Source organism: Rhineura floridana, chromosome 3 (assembly GCF_030035675.1).
Source record: "Rhineura floridana isolate rRhiFlo1 chromosome 3, rRhiFlo1.hap2, whole genome shotgun sequence".
Lineage (NCBI taxonomy): Eukaryota > Metazoa > Chordata > Lepidosauria > Squamata > Rhineuridae > Rhineura > Rhineura floridana.
The window spans coordinates 206,610,665-206,633,524 of record NC_084482.1 but is presented as its reverse complement, the minus strand read 5'-3'; the positions used below and the strand labels follow the sequence as shown (position 1 = coordinate 206,633,524).

Sequence of the window (22,860 nt, the reverse complement as noted above, 5' to 3'; positions counted from 1 at the left end):
CTCCAAATTTTCAAGGATTCCGAGATAGCCTGCCTCTGTTCTTTATCCCCAAAGACAAATGGAGAACAAGCAAGATATATTTTTAAAAAGTGAACAGGGCCTGGAATCATCCATTTGGTGTCTGGTGTTTGCTGAGCTCTGATTGAAATACCAGATAGGCTACTAGCCATGATAGCTATGTTCTCCCTCCACTGTCAAAGGCAGTATAGGCCTCTGAATACCAGTTCCTGGGAATCACAAGTGGGGAGAGTAGTGCTGTTGCGTTCAGGTTGTGCTTGCGGGCTTCCCACAGAGGCATCTGGTAGGCCACTCTGAGAACAGAAGGCTGGACTAGATGAGAACTTTGGCCTGATCCAGATGAGCTTTTCTTATGCCTTTATGGGAAATGGTGTTGTGGAAGAGAAACCAGTGATATTCCATTCACAGTCGTATCTCTGCACAGGAAAGGGAAGGCCGAGCCTGGAAGAATGTGCCTGATTTAGGTCACTCCACTTCCTCCAAATGAGAACTAGGAAGCATCATTTGCCACCTGATCTGGTGCCCTCTCAGATAGCTCTGGCACAGGGTCACAGATAGGGCTCCTTTCCTCTCTGGAAAGGAATCCTCGCCGGGATGGAAGGAAATTGAACAAGACAGTAAGTCCTAGCAAATATGGTCAGGGCAGAGAGCCTGGCCATGTACTTCTTTCGTGATGACATCACTACTGATAAGTTACATTCTCTTTATCCGTCAAGGGAACCTATAACTATCAGTCAAGGGATCCTTACCCAGAAAGGTCATATCCCCGTAATTCTCAAGCATAACGTCCCTGTAGAGAACCCTTTGACCTGGACCCAGCAGAGCCCACTCCTCCTTGGTGAAATATATAGCCACCTCCTCAAAAGACACCGGAACCTGAAAGAAAAATAATGCAGTTCCCATCACGTGGCCACCATATGCACGCACACACACACACACTCCCAACAATCAAACACCCCATACAGTACTCTGTTCCATTGGCTACAGTGGAAAGCTTCTTTCAATATTAATTTCATCTAGGGTAGAGGAGGAATACCCTGTGGGTGCGTGGAAAGGCTCCAAGCTGGCAACTCCTGCTTTAAAAGGGCCAATGACACATTCCTTTACCTTCTCTCTCTGCCTCATAAGGATCCCACGAGGTTTACTTTCTGCCTGAAACAAATTTAGGTAACCTTGGCCTTTTCTGCCTTCGAAAGGGGGAGTGGCCAGAGCCACTTTTTGTCCCAGTGTGTCTCAGAACAGCGCCCTTGCTTCCTGTGTTAGATCTTTTGTGTCAGAGCGCAGGTTCATTGAACCTGCCTGCAAGAGTTTACTAGATTGATATGCTAGAGGCTGGGGCATCCACCAGGCCCTCTATCAGGGCTATTAACACCCCTAGCCCTCTGCTGCTCGCTTAACATCAACCCAGTGGAAGAGTTCTGTACATAAGTGCAAAAGATCATTTATTGTGTTGTGGATTTTTTCACTTTTTCTGATAAAGCTGCTTTCTTTTCTTTTACCATCTCTGTTTGGATTGATCCACACACGTAAACCTGGGACCCCTCTCTAGGATGCACACCTTAACATGCTGAGGGGGTTTGAGAGTGCTGAAGGAGCTGAGAGCAATGCCATCAGGACTCTAGACTAAGAGGCTAGACTCCTAGCAGGGGCACCCAAAGTCAAAGCTGAGACACCAGACTAAGATGCATCCAGACTCAGAGGAAAGCAATGGTAAGCCACCTCTGAATACCTCTTACCGTGAAAACCCTATGAACAGAGTATCCAAAATGCAACATGAGATAGTGCTGGAAGATGAGACTCCCAGGTCAGACGGCACTCACCAAGCTACTGGGGAAGAACAACAGACAAGTCCGAGTAGTGCTGTGACTAATGACGCAGCTGGGTCAAAGCCAAAAGGAAGCCCAGAGGCTGATGCGCACAGATGCGAAAGGAGAGTCTGGAGTTGTATGCCACACACAATAGGAACATGGAATGTGAGAAGCATGAACCAGGGAAAGTTAGAAATTGTCAAGAAAGAAATGGAACGTATCAACATTACAATACTTGACGTGAGCGAATTAAAATGGACAGGAATGGGACACTTTCAATCAGGTAACTACAAAATACTTTATGCAGGAAATGCATATCTTTCCAGCGCCAGGTTAAAACTCTTCTCTTCACCCAGGCTTTTCAACATGTTTAGTATGCGCTGATATTGTTTTAATTTTTTAACATTTTAAACTTTTAATGTGTTTTTATATTGCTACACGTTTATTGTATTTTTGATGTTTCTTGTCTTGTGAACCGCCCAGAGAGCTTCGGCTATGGGGCGGTCTATAAGTTTAATGAAATAAAATAAATAAATGAAATAAATGATAAATTAAGAAGAGATGAGGTTGCTCTAATAGTGAGAAGTGATGCAGAAAAACAATTAGGAGCTATAATGCAAGGTCTGAGCAAATGATATCAATGAGATTAAACGGGAAACCTATCAACATAAGCATCATCCAAGTCTATGCTCCAATGGCAAACACAGAAGAAGAGGAAATGGAGAGATTTTACGCAGAAGTACAGGAAGGAATTGATCACACACCAAAACAGGATGCTCTGATCATCATGGGGGACTGGAATGCAAAAGTAGGGAACAGAGAAGAACTAGGAATTTTTGGGAAATGGGGCTTAGGAGATAGAAATGAAGCAGGAGAGAGACTTATTGAGTTCTGTGAATTTGTTTTTTGCAAACACATTTTTCAAGCAACCGGAAAGATGACTGTACACATGGACATCACCATATGGTCAATATAGAAATCCAATCAGTTATATAATTGGAAGCAGAAGATGGAGAAGTTCCATAATTTCTGCAAAAACAAGACCAGGAGCAGACTGCGGTACAGATCATGAACTGGTAATATTGAAAATCAGAGTAAAGCTAAAGAAGAACAAAGCAATCATAGTGCCAAAATACAATTTAAATAACATCCCAGAAGAATTTAAATATCAAATAAGGAACAGATTTGAGGTTTTTAACCTAGCTGATAAGAGAACCAGAAGAACTATGGATTGAAGTCAAAGACATTATCAGGGAAGAATGCAAAACGATAATACCGATAATAATGCAAAACGATAATAACGATAAGTTAAAAAGTGAGAAAGACCTCAATGGATGACTGAAGAAATTCTTTAAATGGTTAAAGACAGAAGGAAAGCAAAAGGTAAATGCAACTATACAGCGACTAGTACTTAGGGACAAAGAGAACTATTACAATAGTTATTGTATAGAAACAGGACAACAAAAAGGGTAGAACAAGAGTCCTATTCCAAAAGATTAGAGAAATCAAAGGGAAATTTAAACCAAGAGTAGGGATGTCGAATAATCAACAGGGAAACACACTGACTGATTGAGATAAAATCAAAGGAAGATGGAAGCAATACATTGAACATTGAGATGCCAGGATGACAGATTCATTCACGGAGGAACCGAATGATGAAGAACTGGAAGGGGATCTGAGGGAATGCAGTAATTATCGAACTATTGCCTTAATATCCCATTCAAGTAAAGTAATGCTCAAGATTCTACAACAAAAGCTCTTACAGAGCGAGAAATGTCAGACATCCAAGCTGGATTTAGAAAGGGAAGAGGTACCACAGATCACATTGCAAGCATACATTGGATAATGGAACAGAGCCAGGAATTACAAAATAAAATCACCCTGTGCTTTATAGGTTACAGCAAAGCCTTTGATTGTGTAGATCATGAAAAACTGGAATGCTTTAAAAGAAATGGGGGTGCCACAGCATCAGATTGTCCTGATGTGCAACCTATACTCTGGATAAGAGGCTACTGTAAGGACAGAATATGGAGAAACCGATTGGTTCCCAATCGGAAAGGGTGTAAGACAGGGATGTATTTTATCATCCTATTTGTTTAATCTGTATGCAGAACATATCATACAGAAAGCGGGATTGGACCAAGATGAAGGAGGTGTGAAAATTGAAGGGAGAAATATCAATAATTTAACATATGCAGACAATACCATACTATCAGCAGAAATCAGTAATGATTTGAAACGAATGCTGATGAAAGTTAAAGAGGAAAGCACAAAAGCAGGACTACAGCTAAAAGTCAAGAAGACTAAAGACAACAGAAGATTTATGTAACTTTAACGTTGACAACGAGGACATTGAACTTGTCAAGGATTATCAGTACCTTGGCACAGTCATTAACCAAAATGGAATCAATAGTCAAGAATCAGAAGAAGGCTAGGACTGGGGAGGGCAGCTATGAGAAAACCAGAAAAGGTCCTCAAATGCAAAGATGTATCACTGAACACTAAAGTCAGGATCATTCAGACCATGATATTCCTGATCTCTATGTATGGATGTGAAAGTTGGACAGTGAAAAAAGTGGGTAAGAGAAAAATCAACTCATTTGAAATATGGTGTTGGAGGAGAGCTTTGCTCACACCATGGACTGTGAAAAAGACAAATAATTGGGTGTTAGAACAAATTAATCCAGAACTCTCACTAGAAGCTAAAATGATGAAACTGAGGTTATCATGCTTTGGAAACATAACGAGAAAACATGATTCACTAGAAAAGACAATAATGCTGGGGAAAACAGAAGGGAGTAGAAAAAGAGGAAGGCCAAACAAGAGATGGATTGATTCCACAAAGGAAGCCACAGACCAGAAGTTACAAGATCTGAACAGGGTGGTTTATAACAGATGCTATTGCAAGTTGCTGGTTCATAGGGTCTCCATAAGTTGTAATCGACTTGAAGGCACATAACAACAACAACAACAACAACAAATGCCATTCTGAACAGAATCAACAGAAGGGGTTATATAATTAATTAATTGAATAATTAAAGCATGCAGGGTGTCCTTAATTCACTCTTACCTGAACTGGCTGCATTTTCGCTTCACCCCCAAAAGGACAGCATCCAGAATGTGTCACTGGCGAATTTCTGCCGCCTGTGAGGGAGACATGGAAGGACAGAGGGATACATTTGAGCCTGATGCCAGGTGATGATTGTCAGGACTTCAAAGTACCCATGCAGAGCTTGCAAAGCATCTCTTGTGGCACTCTGAAACACTGCTGATCAGTAGGTTTGAAATCTCCACCTACCAGCCAATGGACAGTGACTTCAAGGGACATGTTTTGCAGGGATCGGCTCCGTTTCTACCGGGACCACACCTGATGCCTGTAATACCGCCAGGTGTGGGGCAGGTGGCCATGGTTTGAGGAAAATGGCATCATGAGCCAAACAGAGACCTATGCCAGGCTGAATTTGGCCTGCAGGCCGGAGATTCCCCATACTTAATATGGACAATACCGAGCTAGATATGCTCATGGTCTGATGGCATGGCAGCTTCCCATCCCAAAGACGTTACCTTTAGGGCAGCTGTACGGGGGCAAACCAGTGGGGCCCCAGCAGCTCTCAAAGTTGGACAGGAGAAGAAATTCTTGCCATGCAAGGGCGAGAAAATTTGCACCTCCTGGAATACACCTTCAGAGCTTGGAAAAGTTACTTTTTTGAACTACAACTCCCATCAGCCCAATCCAGTGGCCATGCTGACTGGGGATGATGGGAGTTGTAGTTCAAAAAAAGTAACTTTTCCAAGCTCTGCTGCAAACTCTTTAGGGCTTTGTACGCTAGTACTAGCACCTTGAACTTGGCCTATGAGCTCAATGGTAGCCTGTGCAGCACTCTCAGGACCGGTGACCCATTGTTACATGGGGCTGCCCCACTTATCAACCTAGTAGCCACATTCTGCACTAACTGTAGCTTCCGGGCCATTCTCAGACGTGGTATCCCTATAGCATGGACAACAGATATTCATGATATCCCAGGCCTTCAATCAGGGCCGGCCTCAAACATGCTGGGGCCCTTGGACAAAAGCCTGCTCCAGGCCCCAGCCTTCCCCTTCCGCGACTTGTGCACGGCGAGAGCTTTGGGGCTCCGCCATCCCCTTCCTTAACTTACCTTGTTCTGCTTGCGCACGCAGCGGTACCTTAAGAAAGATGGCGGCTGAGGTTTTCCTAAGGAGCTGAAGCCTCTGTGACCATCTTGGTTCACGGCAGGGATGCAAGTGTGCAGCATGCATATGTGCCATCAGCCAAGATGGCGGCAGAGGCTTCAACCTCTTAGGAAAACCTCAGCTGCCATCTTTCTTAAGGGCACCGCTGTGTGCGCAACTGCAGAACAAGGTAAATTAAGGAAGGGAATGGCGGAGCCTCGAAGCTCTCGCCCTGCAATCCGCGGCAACAATCCTGCTGTGAATCGCGGAAGGGGAGTAGAGGGGCCCCTCAGGGGCTCCTGTAGCCTCAGGGGCCCTCAGGCCAGTGCCCCAACTGGCCACCCCTTGGAACCTGCCTTCAATGGACGTAGCTAGTGAACTGGCCTAAGCTGGGCATAAGCACATCTCAGCCACATCCAGAGCATACATTTAAAGCACTATTATTCCACTTTGATAGTTGTGGCTTCTCCCAAAGAATCCTGGAGTTGTAGTTTGTTAAGGCTGTCCAGAGTTGCTAGGAGACCCCAATCCTCTCACAGAACTACAATTCTGAATGGTTTAACAATCAATAAGAACATAAGAACATAAGAAGAGCCTGCTGGATCAGGCCAGTGGCCCATCGAGTCCAGCATCCTGTTCTCACAGTGGCCAACCAGGTGCCTGGGGGAAGCCCACAAGCAGGAGCCAAGTGCAAGAACACTCTCCCCTCCTGAGGCTTCCGGCAACTGGTTTTCAGAAGCATGCTGCCTCTGACTAGGGTGGCAGAGCACAGCCATCACGGCTAGTAGCCATTGATAGCCCTGTCCTCCATGAATTTGTCTAATCTTCTTTTAAAGCCGTCCAAGCTGGTGGCCATTACTGCATCTTGTGGGAGCAAATTCCATAGTTTAACTATGCGCTGAGTAAAGAAGTACTTCCTTTTGTCTGTCCTGAATCTTCCAACATTCAGCTTCTTTGAATGTCCACGAGTTCTAGTATTATGAGAGAGAAGAACTTTTCTCTATCCACTTTCTCAATGCCATGCATAATTTTATACACTTCTATCATGTCTCCTCTGACCCGCCTTTTCTCTAAACTAAAAAGCCCCAAATGCTGCAACCTTTCCTCGTAAGGGAGTCGCTCCATCCCCTTGATCATTCTGGTTGCCCTCTTCTGAACCTTTTCCAACTCTAGAATATCCTTTTTGAGATGAGGCGACCAGAACTGTACACAGTATTCCAAATGCGGCCGCACCATAGATTTATACAACGGCATTATGATATCGGCTGTTTTATTTTCAATACCTTTCCTAATTATCGCTAGCATGGAATTTGCCTTTTTCACAGCTGCTGCACACTGGGTCCACATTTTCATCGTGCTGTCCACTACAACCCCGAGGTCTCTCTCCTGGTCAGTCACCGCCAGTTCAGACCCCATGAGCGTATATGTGAAATTCAGATTTTTTGCTCCAATATGCATAATTTTACACTTGTTTATATTGAATTGCATTTGCCATTTTTCCGCCCATTCACTCAGTTTGGAGAGGTCTTTTTGGAGCTCTTCGCAATCCCTTTTTGTTTTAACAACCCTGAACAATTTAGTGTCGTCAGCAAACTTGGCTACTTCACTGCTCATTCCTAATTCTAGGTCATTAATGAACAAGTTGAAAAGTACAGGTCCCAATACCGATCCTTGAGGGACTCCACTTTCTACAGCCCTCCATTGGGAGAACTGTCCGTTTATTCCTACTCTCTGCTTTCTGCTTCTTAACCAATTCCTTATCCACAAGAGGACCTCTCCTCTTATTCCATGACTGCTAAGCTTCCTCAGAAGTCTTTGGTGAGGTACCTTGTCGAAAGCTTTTTGAAAGTCTAAGTACACTATGTCCACTGGATCACCTCTATCTATATGCTTGTTGACACTCTCAAAGAATTCTAATAGGTTACTGAGACAGGACTTTCCCTTGCAGAAGCCATGCTGGCTCTGCTTCAGCAAGGCTTGTTCTTCTATATGCTTAGTTAATCTAGCTTTAATAATACTTTCTACCAGTTTTCCAGGGACAGAGGTTAAGCTAACTGGCCTGTAATTTCCGGGATCCCCTCTGGATCCCTTTTTGAATATTGGTGTTACATTTGTCACTTTCCGGTCCTCAGGCACGGAGGAGGACCCGAGGGACAAGTTACATATTTTAGTTAGCAGATCAGCAATTTCACATCCCTCTTCTTGTTGAACTCTGGCAAACAGGGGTCTCCTAACAACTCTCAGCACCCTTAAATACTAAAAATAATAAACCCCAGTATTGCTACTGGGACAATGATTGTGCTGTTCACTCCCCCTCCCTCAGATCAGGAAAAGCCTCTTTCCTTTGGCCAGAAACAAAGAAGACAATGAACACTTAACACTCAGCAGAGCTGCTGTCATTGATCACTGAGATCAGTCAAACGCAGTGCTGGCTCAATCTGTGGGGCTGCTGCCTGCTGAGCTAGTGTTTTAGCCCTGCCTGTTGAATGCTTATCAGACTGGTCAAAGCAATTGAAATGGCAAGCAAGGTGCACCTGGTGGATAGGCATATTGTTGATCATACTGCCCAAACTCTAAGGCAGCCTTTCCCAACCTTTGGGTCCCTAGAAGTCATTGGACTACAACCCCCATCAGCCCCAGCCAGAACGGCCAATGTCAGGAATGATGGGGATTGTAGTCCGGCAACATCTGAGGACTCAAAAGTTGGGAAGGGCTGCCCTAAGGCACAGGAGGCTAACCCACAATCCACAGTTGGCCTCCCCAAGAGTTTTTTGGGGGAAGACCTCCCCAAATTTGTGATTTAATTAAAAACTATCAAAATTATTAATTTAATTTAAAATTCTTAACGTTTTTAAAATAAAACTTTCCACTTTAATTTTTTTAGAACAAAAAATTAGTGACTGCTTCTATGAGTCCCTCAGTGTGATTACATGATGACAAACATTTTTTTGGGGGGGATTTTTCCCATTTTAAAATGTGTATTTTTTTACTTTTTAAAAATATATAGTGAGACTCCTTTCATAGGAACCCCACTGCAATGCCAAAAGGTTTTGTTTTATTTATTTATTATTTGATTTATATCCCACCCTTCCTCCCAGCAGGAGTCCAGGGCGGCACACAAAAGCACTAAAAACATCATAAAAACAGACTTTAAAATACATTAAAACAAAACATCTTTAGAAACATTTTTTAAAAGCTTTCAAGTCATCTTTTTTTTAAAAAGTTAAAAACATATTGGTTTTAAAAAAAATAAATTTAAAAACATATTAAAAAGCAATTCCAGCACAGAGGCAGACTGGGATAAGGTCTGAACTTAAAAGGCTTGTTGAAAGAGTAAAGTCTTCAAAAGGTGCCAAAAAGATAACAGAGATGGCGCCTGTCTAATATTCAAAGGGAGGGAATTCCACAGGGTAGGTGCCGCCACACTAAAGGTCCGTTTCCTATGTTGTGCAGAAGTTTTGTGCCCCCACAGACCATTTGTCATTTATATATCTCTATCTATGTATATAGTTTACTAACCACTCCCACAGTTTTCCTTACTCTGATGAAGAAGTTCTTCTTTGTGTCTGTCCTGAATCTTCCAACTTCATTGGATTTTCCCTGGTTCAAATATTGTCAGAGAGGGAGTAAAGCTTTTCTCTATCCACTGTCTCTGCCCCATGCACCAGTTTAAACATGCCTATCATGTCTCCTCTTTCTCGCCTTTTCTCTATACTAAAAAGTCCTATATGTTGGGAGCAGCTCCAGCCCTTGGTCATTTTGGTTGCCTTCCTCTGAGTCTTTTCTAGCTCTTTAAAGCTTTATACTAGAGATAGGCTGTTTCTGAATGTGCAAGTTCCATGGTTAAGTAGGCTCAAATAGCTGTCAAATGGCCCTCTCTGAATGACAGAACAAAGAGAAAGAACCTGGTTCAGCAACCTGAATCCTAGCTAATCCCTCCAGAGCTGGAAATGGATCTTCCCACCCTACTCTGATTTTGTAGCCATTCTTTCCTTCCCTGCAGCACCGGAATAGTAATTTAGAGTTTACTAGACCCCCTTCACTACCTCAGCGAAGAGCAGAGCACACTGTCCTCCCTCCCCCCACCCCACTGATTTACTCTAATCACTGTGCCCCTCTGGAAAACAGACACTCTGCACATGCTCCAATAAACTCTCCTCTTGTAATAGTTCACTTGGGGCTGACAATTCAGCCAGATAAGTGACTAATAAGTCGAATAAATGAAATGAATAAATGAATCAGCTGGCAAAAACTGACATTGGGCTGTACCTGAGGTTAGTCATCCTCAGGGTAGGCCTACTGAACCACTGGAGGTTTTTCAGTTAGGACAAGTGGTACACTGACTCCATTAAAATTCTAGGTCCCCTCTGTCTTTCATAATGCTTCCATTTTCAGTTTAAGAGAGTGGAGACATCATTGTCCATCGTCATCTTTAGATTTTTTCCCTGCCCTTTACGACAAGGTTCCAGGGCAGGTCACAACAAGGATGGATGGATGGATGGATGGATGGATGGATGGATGGATGGATGGATGGATGGATGGAGTGTCAAACGCGAGGGTAAAGAGGTGAGTCTTCAGCATACTACAAAAACTGTATAATGAAGATGCCAGAAGCTTTGGGGCTGCCACTGAAAATATCTTCTCCTGGGCCACCACTCCCCCCAAACTTCCAAGGGTGGCCGAACTACCAAGAGGGCCCAATCTAAGGAGAGTCACAATAACAGCACTATGACCCCAAATGCAGATTTGAGTTGAAGGTGGGTCCTGGATCTGAAACACTTGAGGACTACTGATTTAGGGCTTTAAACACTAATGTGAGCACCCTAAATTAAGCCTGGAAACAAACGGGCAACTAAAGTAGCTGTTTTAAAACCAGGAGTGGGGGGTGTTATATGAGATCTAAATGCAGCCTCAACCAATAATCTGGCCACTGCATTGTTTCTATCAATCTTCTCAAATCAGCCAATCCACTCTTTTAAACTCCTAGCCAACAGAAAACCATTGCTGTGGCCCGCATCCCACCTCCTATCTCCAGAACAGAAACACGTAAGCACAACATCTAATACTGCATCAGCCTGAATATAAGCCGCCCCTGAATGTAGGCCACACCTCTAAAATGAGATCTCCTAAATCACAGCTTCTCTACCCATAAGAGTGTGATTATAGGCACCACTCAGGTTTTATACAAGCCAGATTTGCCCCCCTCCCAAAAAAAGAGTATTGTTGCGCACCCCTGGAGCGGTGAATTTTAAGGCTCTAATGTGAATTGTATGTTTTTATGTTGTGCGTCGCCCAGAGTGGCTGGACAGCCAGCTGGCAACTAATAAATTTAATAAATAAACAAATAAATCTCCAGAGGTCCCTGCGCTTGTCCAGGTTTGGTTTCCTTGGAAAGGTCAGCGGAGACTGTGGCATCTTTTAGGAAACTCCTGCAGAGTTTCAATAACACTAGGATCTCCCTGGCCCATTCCCCAATGGGCACTCAACAGACTCATTAGCCCACCTGGCCACTCTATTAGACCAACGGAAACTCACCTGACCAGCAGAGCTGGTTTCTCAGCTGCAGAGACCACCTCCAGGTGCAGGGTTCCAAATCAGAGGCTGGAAGGGGACTCATAGAAATCATTTATCTCAACCCCCCATAGCCATAACAGTATTTTATTAGGATGCCAGCTGGTCCCTCAGAAATGGCAGTTTTGCCTTCTCTCCTCCCACCTTCACTGGACGTAGCAGAACTTTACATGGGGAGCAGAGCACATCAAATTGACAGAGGAGGTAAAGTGGGGTTATGGCCGCCCATAGCCACTTGCAATGCAAGCTCCGGCAACCCCGCCCCCATAGACTAGATTGAGCTCCCAGAGATGACAGGAAGATGGTGACATGGAAGCAATGTTGTTTGGAGGCCACTGCCTCTTCGTGAGTCAGACCATTAGTCTACACTGACTAGCAGCTACCCTCCAGGGTTTCAGGCAGAAGCTTTTCTCATCCCTACCTGGAGACACCAGGGACTGAACCTGGGACCTTCTCGCATGCAAAGCTGATGCTCTGCTATTGAGCCACAACAAAAACCTTCATAAGTTACACAGCGAACACAGGATTCCACCCCCATGTTTAAACACACTGGAAGCTGCCTCCTACCCAGTCAAACCCTTGGCCCATCTAGCTCAGTGCTGTCTACACTGACTGGCAGCACCTCTCCACGCTTCCAGGCGGCAGCTTTTCTCAGCCCGACCTGGAGTCACAACGGATTGAACCCGGGATCTTTCTGTATGCAAGGTAGATGGTCTGCCACTGAGCTAGAGCCCTTTCCACTGAGCTTTCTTCAAGGGGGGGCTTCATACAGGATCGTGCAGTGGAAACCGTGAGCCCCATTTCGTGGATCAGCCTCCTACCTATGCTTCCGAGATGAGTGCTAAGAGGGGCTCTTCCCTCCTTTCCCGCAAAAACCAAAAAAGCACAATCTGGGTAGCTCCCAAATCTCCTTCCCAAGGAATCTCCCCAGACCGAATTATCGGGCCGCTAGGAAGGAGGATTCACTCACCGTTGTCTCCCTCCAGTTATTAAACTCCCTGCCTCTCTAGGAAGCGGAGCTCTGTCCATTTAACCATTGGAGGACCGAGTGGCAGATGCTGTCTCTCCCCCTGCCTCACCAACCTTTCCTCTGTACTCCTTAATTCCCCGCCCCTTTCCCCAAAACCTCTCATAGCGCCTAGTAGTTAAATGACAGAATTCACTCCCATCTTGTGGCCACCGGGTTTTGCATTTTTAATACTCATCTACATTGCAGCGCTATCCTGCCTGCAGCAATGACTAGGAAAGGGCCCTAGTTCCTTGGTGCAGCATTTGCTTTGCGTGCAGAAAATCCTAGGTTCAATCCCGGCGTCTCCAGCTAGGGCTGGGAAGAGACTCCCAGTCTGAAATTCTAGAGAAGCTTTGCAGGTCAGTGGGGACCCTACAGAGCTAGATGGCTGCCCAGATGATGCTAAGCACAATTACTTGAGAATAAGCAACGTTTGTTGTGGAAAAGGACAATATTTTTTAAAAAGGTAAAAGCAAAGTGCGCATCTGTAACCATGTGCATGCCTGGCCAGTCACCACCCTATACAAATGTTTTAAAAAAATAAAAAGGGAGGCTGAAATGGCCAACATCAGCCCTGATGGACGCTGGCATGCCCATGCCAACCCAGGTGCTGACAGGGCCAGTCCCAAAGGGCGGCCAGGTTGGGCCCTGGTCAAGGGCCCCTGGAGCCACAGAGGCCCCTCAGGGGCCTCTCAATAGGATGGGGGAGGAGCAGCACTCCTTTTCCATGATCCGCAGCAGAATAGCTGCCGCAGATCACAGAGAGGGAGCTTCTTCCGTCCTCCTGTCTCTCATCTTTTGAAGCTGCACGGGCAGGACTGCCATTAACCAAGATGGCAGCTGAGGTTTCCCTAAGGGGCTGAAGCCTACGGCACCATCTTGATTTATAGCAGCGATGTGTGCGCATAGCAGCCATGCAGCCACAAGCGACAGGAGAGATGGAGCCAGTGAACAGGCAGGCAGAAGCAGCTCCCTCCCTGCGAGAGACAGGTAGGAACACGCGCACGTGCGCGCACTGGGGCCCAGGGCAAACTGATGCCCAAGGGCCCCGGAATGTCTGAAGCAGGTCATGCTCACACCTTGGGCCTATTTGCTGCTGCACCATCACCTGCTGTTCTCTGGGTGGTCATTTGGGGGGCCCCTGGGCTGTCAACATGAGGAGCATAAGCAGTACCTACACTTTGGAACTCCCTGCCTATATCCATCAGGCAGGCACCTTTGCGGTATTCTTTTTGGGGCCTACTTAAAACATTTCTGTTTAGGCAAGCCTATCCAGACATGTAGATGTTGATGTGTTTAATCTCTTTAATTTACTGCTGTTTTAATCATTTTTAAAATATTTCAGTTACTTGCTTTTTAACTGTTTTTATTGATAATTTTAATGTTTCTTGTAAACTGCTCAGAGGTTTTTTTTACAATCAAGCAGTATATAAATGTTAAATAAAATAAGGATACTCTGTTCATAGGGTTTTCATGGTAAGAGGTATTCAGAGGTGGTTTACCATTGCCTTCCTCAGAGTTTGGAGGAACCTCTGAGTTCACGGAGGAATGCGAGGTGAAAGCTGCTCTAAAATTCTTGGAAGAAACAAATCACCAGGAACAGATGGCATACCAACAGAGTTGCTGCAAGCTACTGAGACTGACTCTGTCCAAATTTTGACAAAAATTTGTCGACAAATATGGAAAACTAAATGGCCCACAGACTGGAACCATTGAATATATATATATCTTTTTTGCAAACCAACAATTATGCATTTTTCAAGGATTATTTCAAACAGTGTTATTTTTAATAAACATATTAACTATCCCGTTCTGATAAATGTTTTTAATTTATTTTCAATCTCTCTTACTCTAAGTTAAACCTAAGTCACTTAAAACCCTGTTTAAAGTAAGTAGTAACATTTGGTTTGCAGGAAGATTTAAGAAGGGGGGGGGCAATCATGCATCTTGCCCCCAGGCCCAGTGTCAGCTCTCAGCAGCCCTGTTCATCTACATCAGTGGTTCTTAACCTTTTTTGGGGACCCGGACTCCTTTGAGAATCTAATGAAAGCTATGTTCTCCCTTTTTCCCCCCCACAATCTCTTTCAAAGTAACAGGTAAAATTTGTTTTGCGTGCCCAGTTCATGGACCCCCTGAAGAACTTCTCATCTACACTGACTAGTATAGATACTATATTTGACCAACCAGTCTAGGCCCAAGACCCACAAACTCCCAACCTGCAACGTGGGACTCACTTTCACATTTTCACTTTTTATTTATACTTCATAGTAATAGTGCTAATAATAAAATGGCAATTCAGAGTAACTTACTGTCACCTTAGCATTCCTACTAAATGAAAATCAGTGATTTTTTTTTTAAAAAAAATGCTCACAATTTCCATGGGATACCTTTGTTGTTGTTGTTTTTAAAAAAAGACTCACAATTTCGGGGGGGGGGCGCTATGGTTCTTTCAAAATTATGCCAAGTAAGAAATAAAATGACTGGCATCAGCTGTGCTAATTAGTTGCTTTTATTCAGCTAACAGATTATAATTCTACATTACAGATCATACGTTACCAGGCTCAACTATGGCAGGGAAAGGGGCCTTTTGGGAGCCAGTTCAGTAGCCCTCCCTCTGCCTCCATAGTCTGTACTATTGATGTTCAGTGGTCGATGGTCTGCTGTCCCAATGAATTGTGTGTTGTTTCTGCTCTCTCCTCTCCTGAATGTGGGAGAGTCCTAATATAGTCTCATGGCCCCTCCCTTATAGTTGAATAGCATGAGGCTCACAGTGCGAGCTTAGCTGGTGCACATGCTGTACCTCTCATGATTTAATAGGGATACTATACTGACTTGCAGTGAAGTAATTCACTGCCCTCTCTAGTCTTATCAGTGATATGACTCATCTTTTTCCCAAGCTGTAAAAGAGAATAATTGTTGGAATAACTCCATACACACACACAATGGAGATGTAAAAATATACACCCCATATAATACTTTATTGTCAAAACCAGTTGGTCACTGCAGAACTTTTTTAAAAAAAATAATTTTCTGTCAAATAACAGCAGCGACACCTAAGCAAGCCTTGCCTAACTGCTTAAAAATAGGATTGGAGGAGAAAAGAAAGAGATTTACAGCACAGTCCTTTGCTATGTCTACTCAAGAGTCCCATCCACTTACAGGACAATTTTAACCATGTCTACTCCAAAGTAAGTCCTATTGACTTCAATGGGGTTTAATTCCAGGTATTGGGATTAGCATTGCAGCTTTACTCCCAGAAAAATGAGTATAGGATTAAAACTTTATATTGGGAAAGTTTTTAAAACAGGCTATGAATTAGACAAACTGCCCTCTTCAGCAGCCCAGGAAAATTTGAACTTGTATGACTCCATATTTAGAAAATAACATATTGTAATTGCATCATAAGCTGCATGTACACTTTTTAAAATTTCTGTGTAAAATTTATTTGATAGATAAAAAGTATAATATCCTATTTTTTGCAAGTAATTTTTTAAAAACATGTATGTACACTTTTATCATCATCACCACTGAAATTGTTTACTGTGCATGCCTACCAAGATTCTGCTGTGATCTTCTGTTCTGGTCCTCATGCTGGATGTGCACACAGAGAGAAACATGGGCAGGGAGGTACACGTGCTGCTGCTGAAAGCTATAAACTTACTCAACTCGTGTGATACAGACACAAACCATTAACCGATATATAGAAACAAGCATGAAAAGTCAGCTGGACTTGCAAGTGGTTGTAGCTGTTGCCTGGAGATCAACAAATGCCTCACGAGTCACAACTCTGACTTCGTTTAGTGGCTAAAATCCTGACAGGGCAGGTATTGGAGCAGCCAGCTACTAGCTCATTTAAAAGAATTTGTGAGGAAGGAGGACGGCTGACATTTTGGTGTATATCTTTTGATCCACAGCACTTAGAAACTAAACTTTTTTAAAAATGAAAGCTAAGAGCATGGGGGCCCTAGGCCTGGGAGAAATGGACTCTTTTCACCTGATTGTCGGTGGCCCTGGCTTCCACTATTGATGAAGCTCTTTCTGCTCTCCATGAACATATATGTGAAAGTGAGGTTGTGAGGTTTGTAACTAGATATGAGCAGAGGCTGGAATCAGTTTGGAAATATTATTTAAAATACTTCAGCACGAGACCACACACTTCACTTTATTACAGATTCAAGCATCATCTACAAATAACATCAAAGGAAAATCAATAGCACATCATACGTAGATAAATCTTGGGGAAGGTAAAATATATGGAAACAGCATATGCACGCAACAGTAAAGTTACAAGGGAAAATAAAGTACAAAATAAGTAGTATTAAAACATCAGATCAAGTGCCTATTACAATAATCACCAATGTGGTGCAAGTGGGTGCCGGTGTGCCCACCAGCACTTTGCATGGCACATATGAAAGATCTGAGTATATATTCCATCAAAAATTCACAATGTACGTGAGACTGTTTGCTCTTCCTGCTCCCTTCCTATTCCCACTGGCTTGGCTTCTTTTACACTGAACATGCCACCTCAAGCATGCCCACATTTCATTGGATGCCAGGATTGGACACCCACCCTCTCTAGCATTCTGAGCAGAGGGGAGTTTTTTCCCACTGATGGTGTGGGGCAGGCCCACACCTTTTTGTGGTCGTCTCTCTTCTCCCGGCTTTTAAAAATGACTGCCATTTTATACTATGCCATGCCCCCAGGCAGCCATTTTTGTTCCTGGCGCCACAGCACATTCTCAGAATTTCAAGTATGCCCACTGGACCAAAAAAGTTGATGGCCCCTAGTCTATAACATGCAAGCATTAAAAAATGCACAATTAAGATTAACTACATCTTCTATTGCTAAATTATACCTGATTAATGCTTACTACATCCCAGCTGTCCTAGTATAGGAGGCATAGTGAACCATAGTAATTGTCATCTGGCCCACGAGACCATTTCCTCCTAGGCACACCCATGTAAACCTGTAGCTGCAATGAAATTATTGGGAGCCTTAAAGTGTGCTCCTGTGCAGCGGTGGTGGGTGCCCAGGAGACTTGGTAGGGCTGCTATGGGGGTGTAGCCAATGAGGTCATGGGAGAGTGGCAAAGTTTTGGTTTTCTCCCCATACTCCTCTCTTGCAAACATACTGTGGATAGTTAAGCATTCCAGTTTTGCATATAGCACCTAACTAAATAAAATGTCTTACTTTGATTCAGAAGGAATTCTGGCTGGTGTCACAACTGCTCCTCTGATGGGGGAAAAGCTGTGTGGCGTCCACCTGTTCTGGATCTTTCCCTATACTCCTCCTTTGCAAAGAAATAGTGGACACTTAAATACTGCAGTTTTTAATACTTAGGACTACAACTCTATTGGGTACTATGCTTGCTCTCATGAATGTACACCCAGTTAAGTCATACCTACTCAGCAGTGAACAGAAAACTAGACCTTCGCTCATTAAGTAATGCTCTCTTAATCCTGTTTAAAAACACACACACATTCATTTAAATAGTTTATCTCCTGTGTGGATCCTTAGATGTAAAGTAAGATGTCCTCTTTGACTGAAGCTCTTTCCACATTCTATACATTTATATGGTTTCTCCCCTGTATGGGTTCTTCTATGCAAGGTAAGGTTTCCACTATAACTGAAGCTCTTTCCACACTCCACACATTTATGTGGCTTCTCCCCGGTGTGGGTTGTCTGATGTGATGAAAGGTTTCCTCTTTGACTAAAGCTCTTTCCACACTCCATACATTTAAATGGTTTCACCCCTGTGTGGGTTCTTTGATGTGAAGTAAGGTTTCCTCTAACACTGAAACTCTTTCCACACTCCACACATTTAAATGGTTTCGCCCCTGTGTGAGTTCTCTGATGTGAAGTAAGGCTTCCTGTCTGACTGAACCTTTTTCCACACTCCATACACTGAAATGGCTTCACTCCTGTGTGGGTTCTTTGATGCTTGCTAAGGCTTCCACTACAACTAAAATTCTTTCCACACTCCACACATGTAAATGGCTTCAACCCTGTGTGGATTCTTTCATGAGAAGTAAGGTTTCCTCTGATACTGAACCTCTTCCCACACTGCGCACATTTAAATGGCTTCTCTCCTGTGTGGGTTCTTCGATGCTTAGTAAGGCTATCGCTGACACTGAAGCTTTTCCCACAGTCCAAGCATGTATACGGTCTGTCCCCTGTGTGCGTTCTTAGATGTAAAGTAAGATGTCCACTCTGACTGAATCTTTTTCCACACTCCATACATTTATATGGTTTATCCCCTGTGTGGGATCTTTGATGTGCCTTAAGGCTTCCTTTCTGAATGAAACGCTTTCCACACTCCATACATTCATATGGTTTCACACCAGTGTGGGTTCTTTGATGGAGAATAAGTTTTCCATTATCACTGAAGCTCTTTCCACACTCCACGCATTTATATGGTTTCTCCCCCGTATGGGTTCTTTGATGTAGAGTAAGGCTTCCACTACAGCTGAAGTTCTTTCCACACTCCATACATTTATATGGTTTTTCCCCTGTATGGGTCCTTTGATGTAAAGAAAGGCTTCCACTGCGACTGAAATTCTTTCCACACTCCACACACTGATATGGCTTCACCCCTGTGTGTGTTCTTAGATGTGAATTAAGACTTCCGCTACAATTGAAACTCTTTCCACAGTCCACACATTCATACGGCTTCACCCCTGTGTGGGTTCTTTGATGTAAAATACATTTTCCACTATCCCTGAAGCTCTTTCCACATTCCATACATTTATATGGTTTCTCCCCTGTATGGATTCTTTGGTGTGAAACAAGGTGTCCATGTTGACGGAAGCTCTTTCCACACTCCATGCATTTATATGGTTTCTCCCCTGTGTGAGTTCTTAAATGTGAAATAAGGCCTCCTCTTTGACTGAAGCTCTTCCCACACTCCACACATTCATGTGGCTTCACCCCTGTGTGGGTTTTTAGATGTAGATTAAGACTTCCTTTTTGACTGAAGCTCTTTCCACACTCTTCACATTCATATGGCTTCACCCCTGTATGGGTTCTTTGATGTTGGGTAAGTTTTCCACTATCAGTGAAGCTCTTTCCACACTCCATGCATTTATATGGTTTCTCCCCTGTGTGGGTTCTTAGATGTAATGTAAGGCTTCCTCTTTGACTGAAGCTCTTCCCACACTCCACACATTTAAATGGCTTCACCCCTGTGTGGGTTCTAAGATGTACATTAAGACTTCCGCTACAACTCAAGCTCTTTCCACACTCCACGCATTTAAATGGCTTCACCTCTGTGTGGAGTTTGCAATGCATATTTAATTGTGATTTATATTTAAATATCTTTCCGCACACTGGGCACTTTCCTCTTCTCCTTCCTTTGAAACTTTGTGGAACCAGGAGTTTATGGACATCAGCATCCTGAGGAGAAGATGGTTCTTTCTCCAATTTTCCCTTGTGCTTTTTTGGGCCCCTTTGATTTCCAATCATCTCTCTTTCCTCTTTATGGTTGTCTTTTCCCTGAAGTCAGTTCAAAATTCACATTCTGGATAATTCAAATTCATTCTCATAGTTCTACCTATCACATACTTGGGGGAAAAAAGAAAAGACATTGGAAATCCCATTAGGAGTTCAATGCAAAAGGGGGGGGAATAAGGATTCCTCTATGATTGAAGCTTATTCCACACTTCATGCATTTATATGGCTTCTCCCCTGTATGGGTTCTTTGATGTAGCATAAGTTTTCCACTACCACTAAAGCTGTTTCTATATACCACACATTTAAATGGTTTCACTGCTCTGTGGATTCTTTGATGTGAAGTATGGCTTTCTTTGCATGCTTCATGCATGTATATGGTTTCTCCCTCTGTGGATTCTTTTATGCACAGTCAGGATATGTACGGTCCTGACTGTGACGGGAGCTCATCCTACACTCCACTCATTTATATGTTTATTCCCTTGTGTCGGTTCTGCAGGGTCTATTTTATATTTGAATATTTTCCCCACACTGAACACTTTCCCCATTTGTTCTATTTTTGATCTTGTTGCAGGAGTAGACACTCATGGACATCAACACCCTGAGGCATACAGGATTTCTTCCTCTCATTCTTAAATTGGTTTCCCTTTTGCAGGGCTGGTTCTAAAGGGCGGCCAGGTGGGGCACTGGCCAGAGGGCCCCTGGAGCTACAGGACCTCCGGAGGGGCCCTTTGCTCCCCTTCTGCGATCCATGGCAGAAGCTACAGATCACAGGACAGGAGGAGCTTCCGAGCTGACCGCCATCCCCCCACTTCACTTACCTTTCTCTCTGCTGTTTTTTGCAGTGCATGCAGGGTTGCCATCAATCAAGATGGCGGCCGAGGTTTCCGTAAGGGGCTGAAGCCTCTGCCGCCATCTTGGTTGATGGCAGCAATGTGTGTGCTGCGTGCCATCAACCAAGATGGTGGCAGAGGTCTTAGCCCCTTATGGAAACCTCAGCTGCCATCTTAATTGATGGCAACCTTGCGCGCGCAGTCACAAAAAACAGCAGAGAAAGGTAGGTGAAGTGGGGGGATGGCGGGGGGCTCGGAAGCTCCTGTCCTGTGATCCGTGGCTCCTGCCGCAGATCGCAGAAGGGGAGCGGAGGGGCCCGGGAAGGCTGGTGCCCAAGGGCCCCGGCATGCTTGGAGCCAGCCCTGCCCTTTTGCCTTTTCAGTCCCTTTGATTTCCAAACATGTCTTTCACCACATTATACTTGTTCATTTCTGATGACACCGCAGTTGGGTCCTGATAATTCTTATTGTCTTGCCCACCGACTACATGCGAAGGAAAAATGTTAGAGGAGTCCAAATCAGAAACTAAGGATCACATCAGGGATCAAGTCCAATTAACTGCTTCTCTTCGTCCAGTTTTCTCCTTTTTCTCACTACACTGACACTGGAAAGGTTTGCTCTACTTTTCTGTACTATAAGGAGAATGCCTCACCCAGTAAGGAGTGTATTGCACCAGCAACCTGTGGATTTAGTCTATTAAGTACAGGTATTTATTTTATTTTTTAATTTTTTTTAAAGTGTTTTTAAATTTGTATATTTGTATATTTGTTTTTAATGTTTTTAATTGTTGTAAACCGCCCAGAGAGCTTCGGCTATGGGGTGGTATACAAATGTTTAATAATAATAATAATAACAACAACAACAACAACAACAATATCATTGATATTTGTTAGTTACCTCATAACATATGCAATATAAAATATGCTTAAAAGAAAAAGTTAATATATTGTATAGTAAATATAGTTCAAATTCATTAATAAAAAATGAGAACTGCTACAGAAAATGTAAGAAGAGTTGACTGCTGGATCAGGCTTAAAGCCCATCTAATCTGGGTTATTACTGGATTACTGCAATGCACTCCCCATGGGGTTGCTCCTGGACACTATATCTTATGTACCAACTAATCCCTTATATCACTACCCAATAACTGAGAACTTTGGGGGAGTCTCTGTTGGCAGCTCCCTGTGGCTCAGATGCGCAGCTCAGAAGTACTAGAAGCCCTGCATTCAGTGTGGTGCACCCCAGCCTGTGGAAGTCCCTCCCAAATAAACAGGCACCCTCCCTCCTTCATGAATGTGACTTTTATTGTTTAATAATTTACATGCTTTATTTTTATGTACACCGCTCAGCAATGCTAATAATTAAGCAGCAGATGAATGTCTTAAATAAATAAATAGGATGACTCAGAAACTCCAACTGGTCCAAAATGCCAGAGCCAGATTATTGGGGAAGAGCTGTAGCTCAATGGCTGAGCATCTGGTTTGCATGCAGACAGTTCCATGTTCAATCCTCAGCATCTCCAGGTAGGGCTGGGATAGATGACCACAAGACCTTTCCCCCTGTGTCTGTTTCCAGCAAGGAACTAACGACCAGAAAGAGGTTTGCGTTGGAATCCCCAGCTAAAACAAAGGGTTCATCCTCTGTGCGAGCAGGACCTTCGGTGGAAACCCCTTCCAGGTTCAGGAAGGACTTTACATCGAAATCCCCTGCGAATATGAAAAAACCCCAACCCATTTTAGCAGCACCTTCCAAGGTGCTTTAAAGCCCCTTTGGGCAGACTTGCCCACCTGTCAAATTTGCCCCCCAAGCCCAATCTTGATAAAGATCTGGCCTATGAAGTTGAAAACATTTCCCACCACTGTCTTTGGGCAGGTAGGGCATGTGGGAAAAGACATTAATTCAGATACCAAAGACCCAACCCATGTAGAACAGCAGTGGGGAACCACAGTCTGCATCTGTGTTGGAGTGACTTTTTAAGATGTT

At 43.8% G+C, this 22,860-nt stretch overlaps 2 protein-coding genes across 3 annotated transcripts in view; both read right to left on the bottom strand.

The window, feature by feature from the left end:
- LOC133381288 (zinc finger protein 585A-like) overlaps window positions 1-22,860 on the bottom strand; it is a 91,405-nt gene that overhangs the window by 40,997 nt on the left and 27,548 nt on the right. Inside the window, exons 2-3 of the mRNA XM_061620210.1 lie at window positions 4,897-4,970; window positions 768-894 (exon numbers count right to left, since the gene is read on the bottom strand). Coding sequence (XP_061476194.1) covers window positions 768-894; window positions 4,897-4,970 — 201 coding nt within the window. The remainder of the gene's footprint in view (window positions 1-767; window positions 895-4,896; window positions 4,971-22,860) is intronic.
- Window positions 16,755-22,860, bottom strand: part of LOC133381302 (gastrula zinc finger protein XlCGF57.1-like) — a 33,634-nt gene continuing 27,528 nt past the window's right edge. For both annotated transcript variants that reach the window (XM_061620259.1, XM_061620258.1), the window contains exon 2: window positions 16,755-20,157. In XM_061620259.1, coding sequence (XP_061476243.1) covers window positions 18,080-20,059 — 1,980 coding nt within the window. In that variant the 5' untranslated portion in view covers window positions 20,060-20,157 and the 3' untranslated portion in view covers window positions 16,755-18,079. The remainder of the gene's footprint in view (window positions 20,158-22,860) is intronic.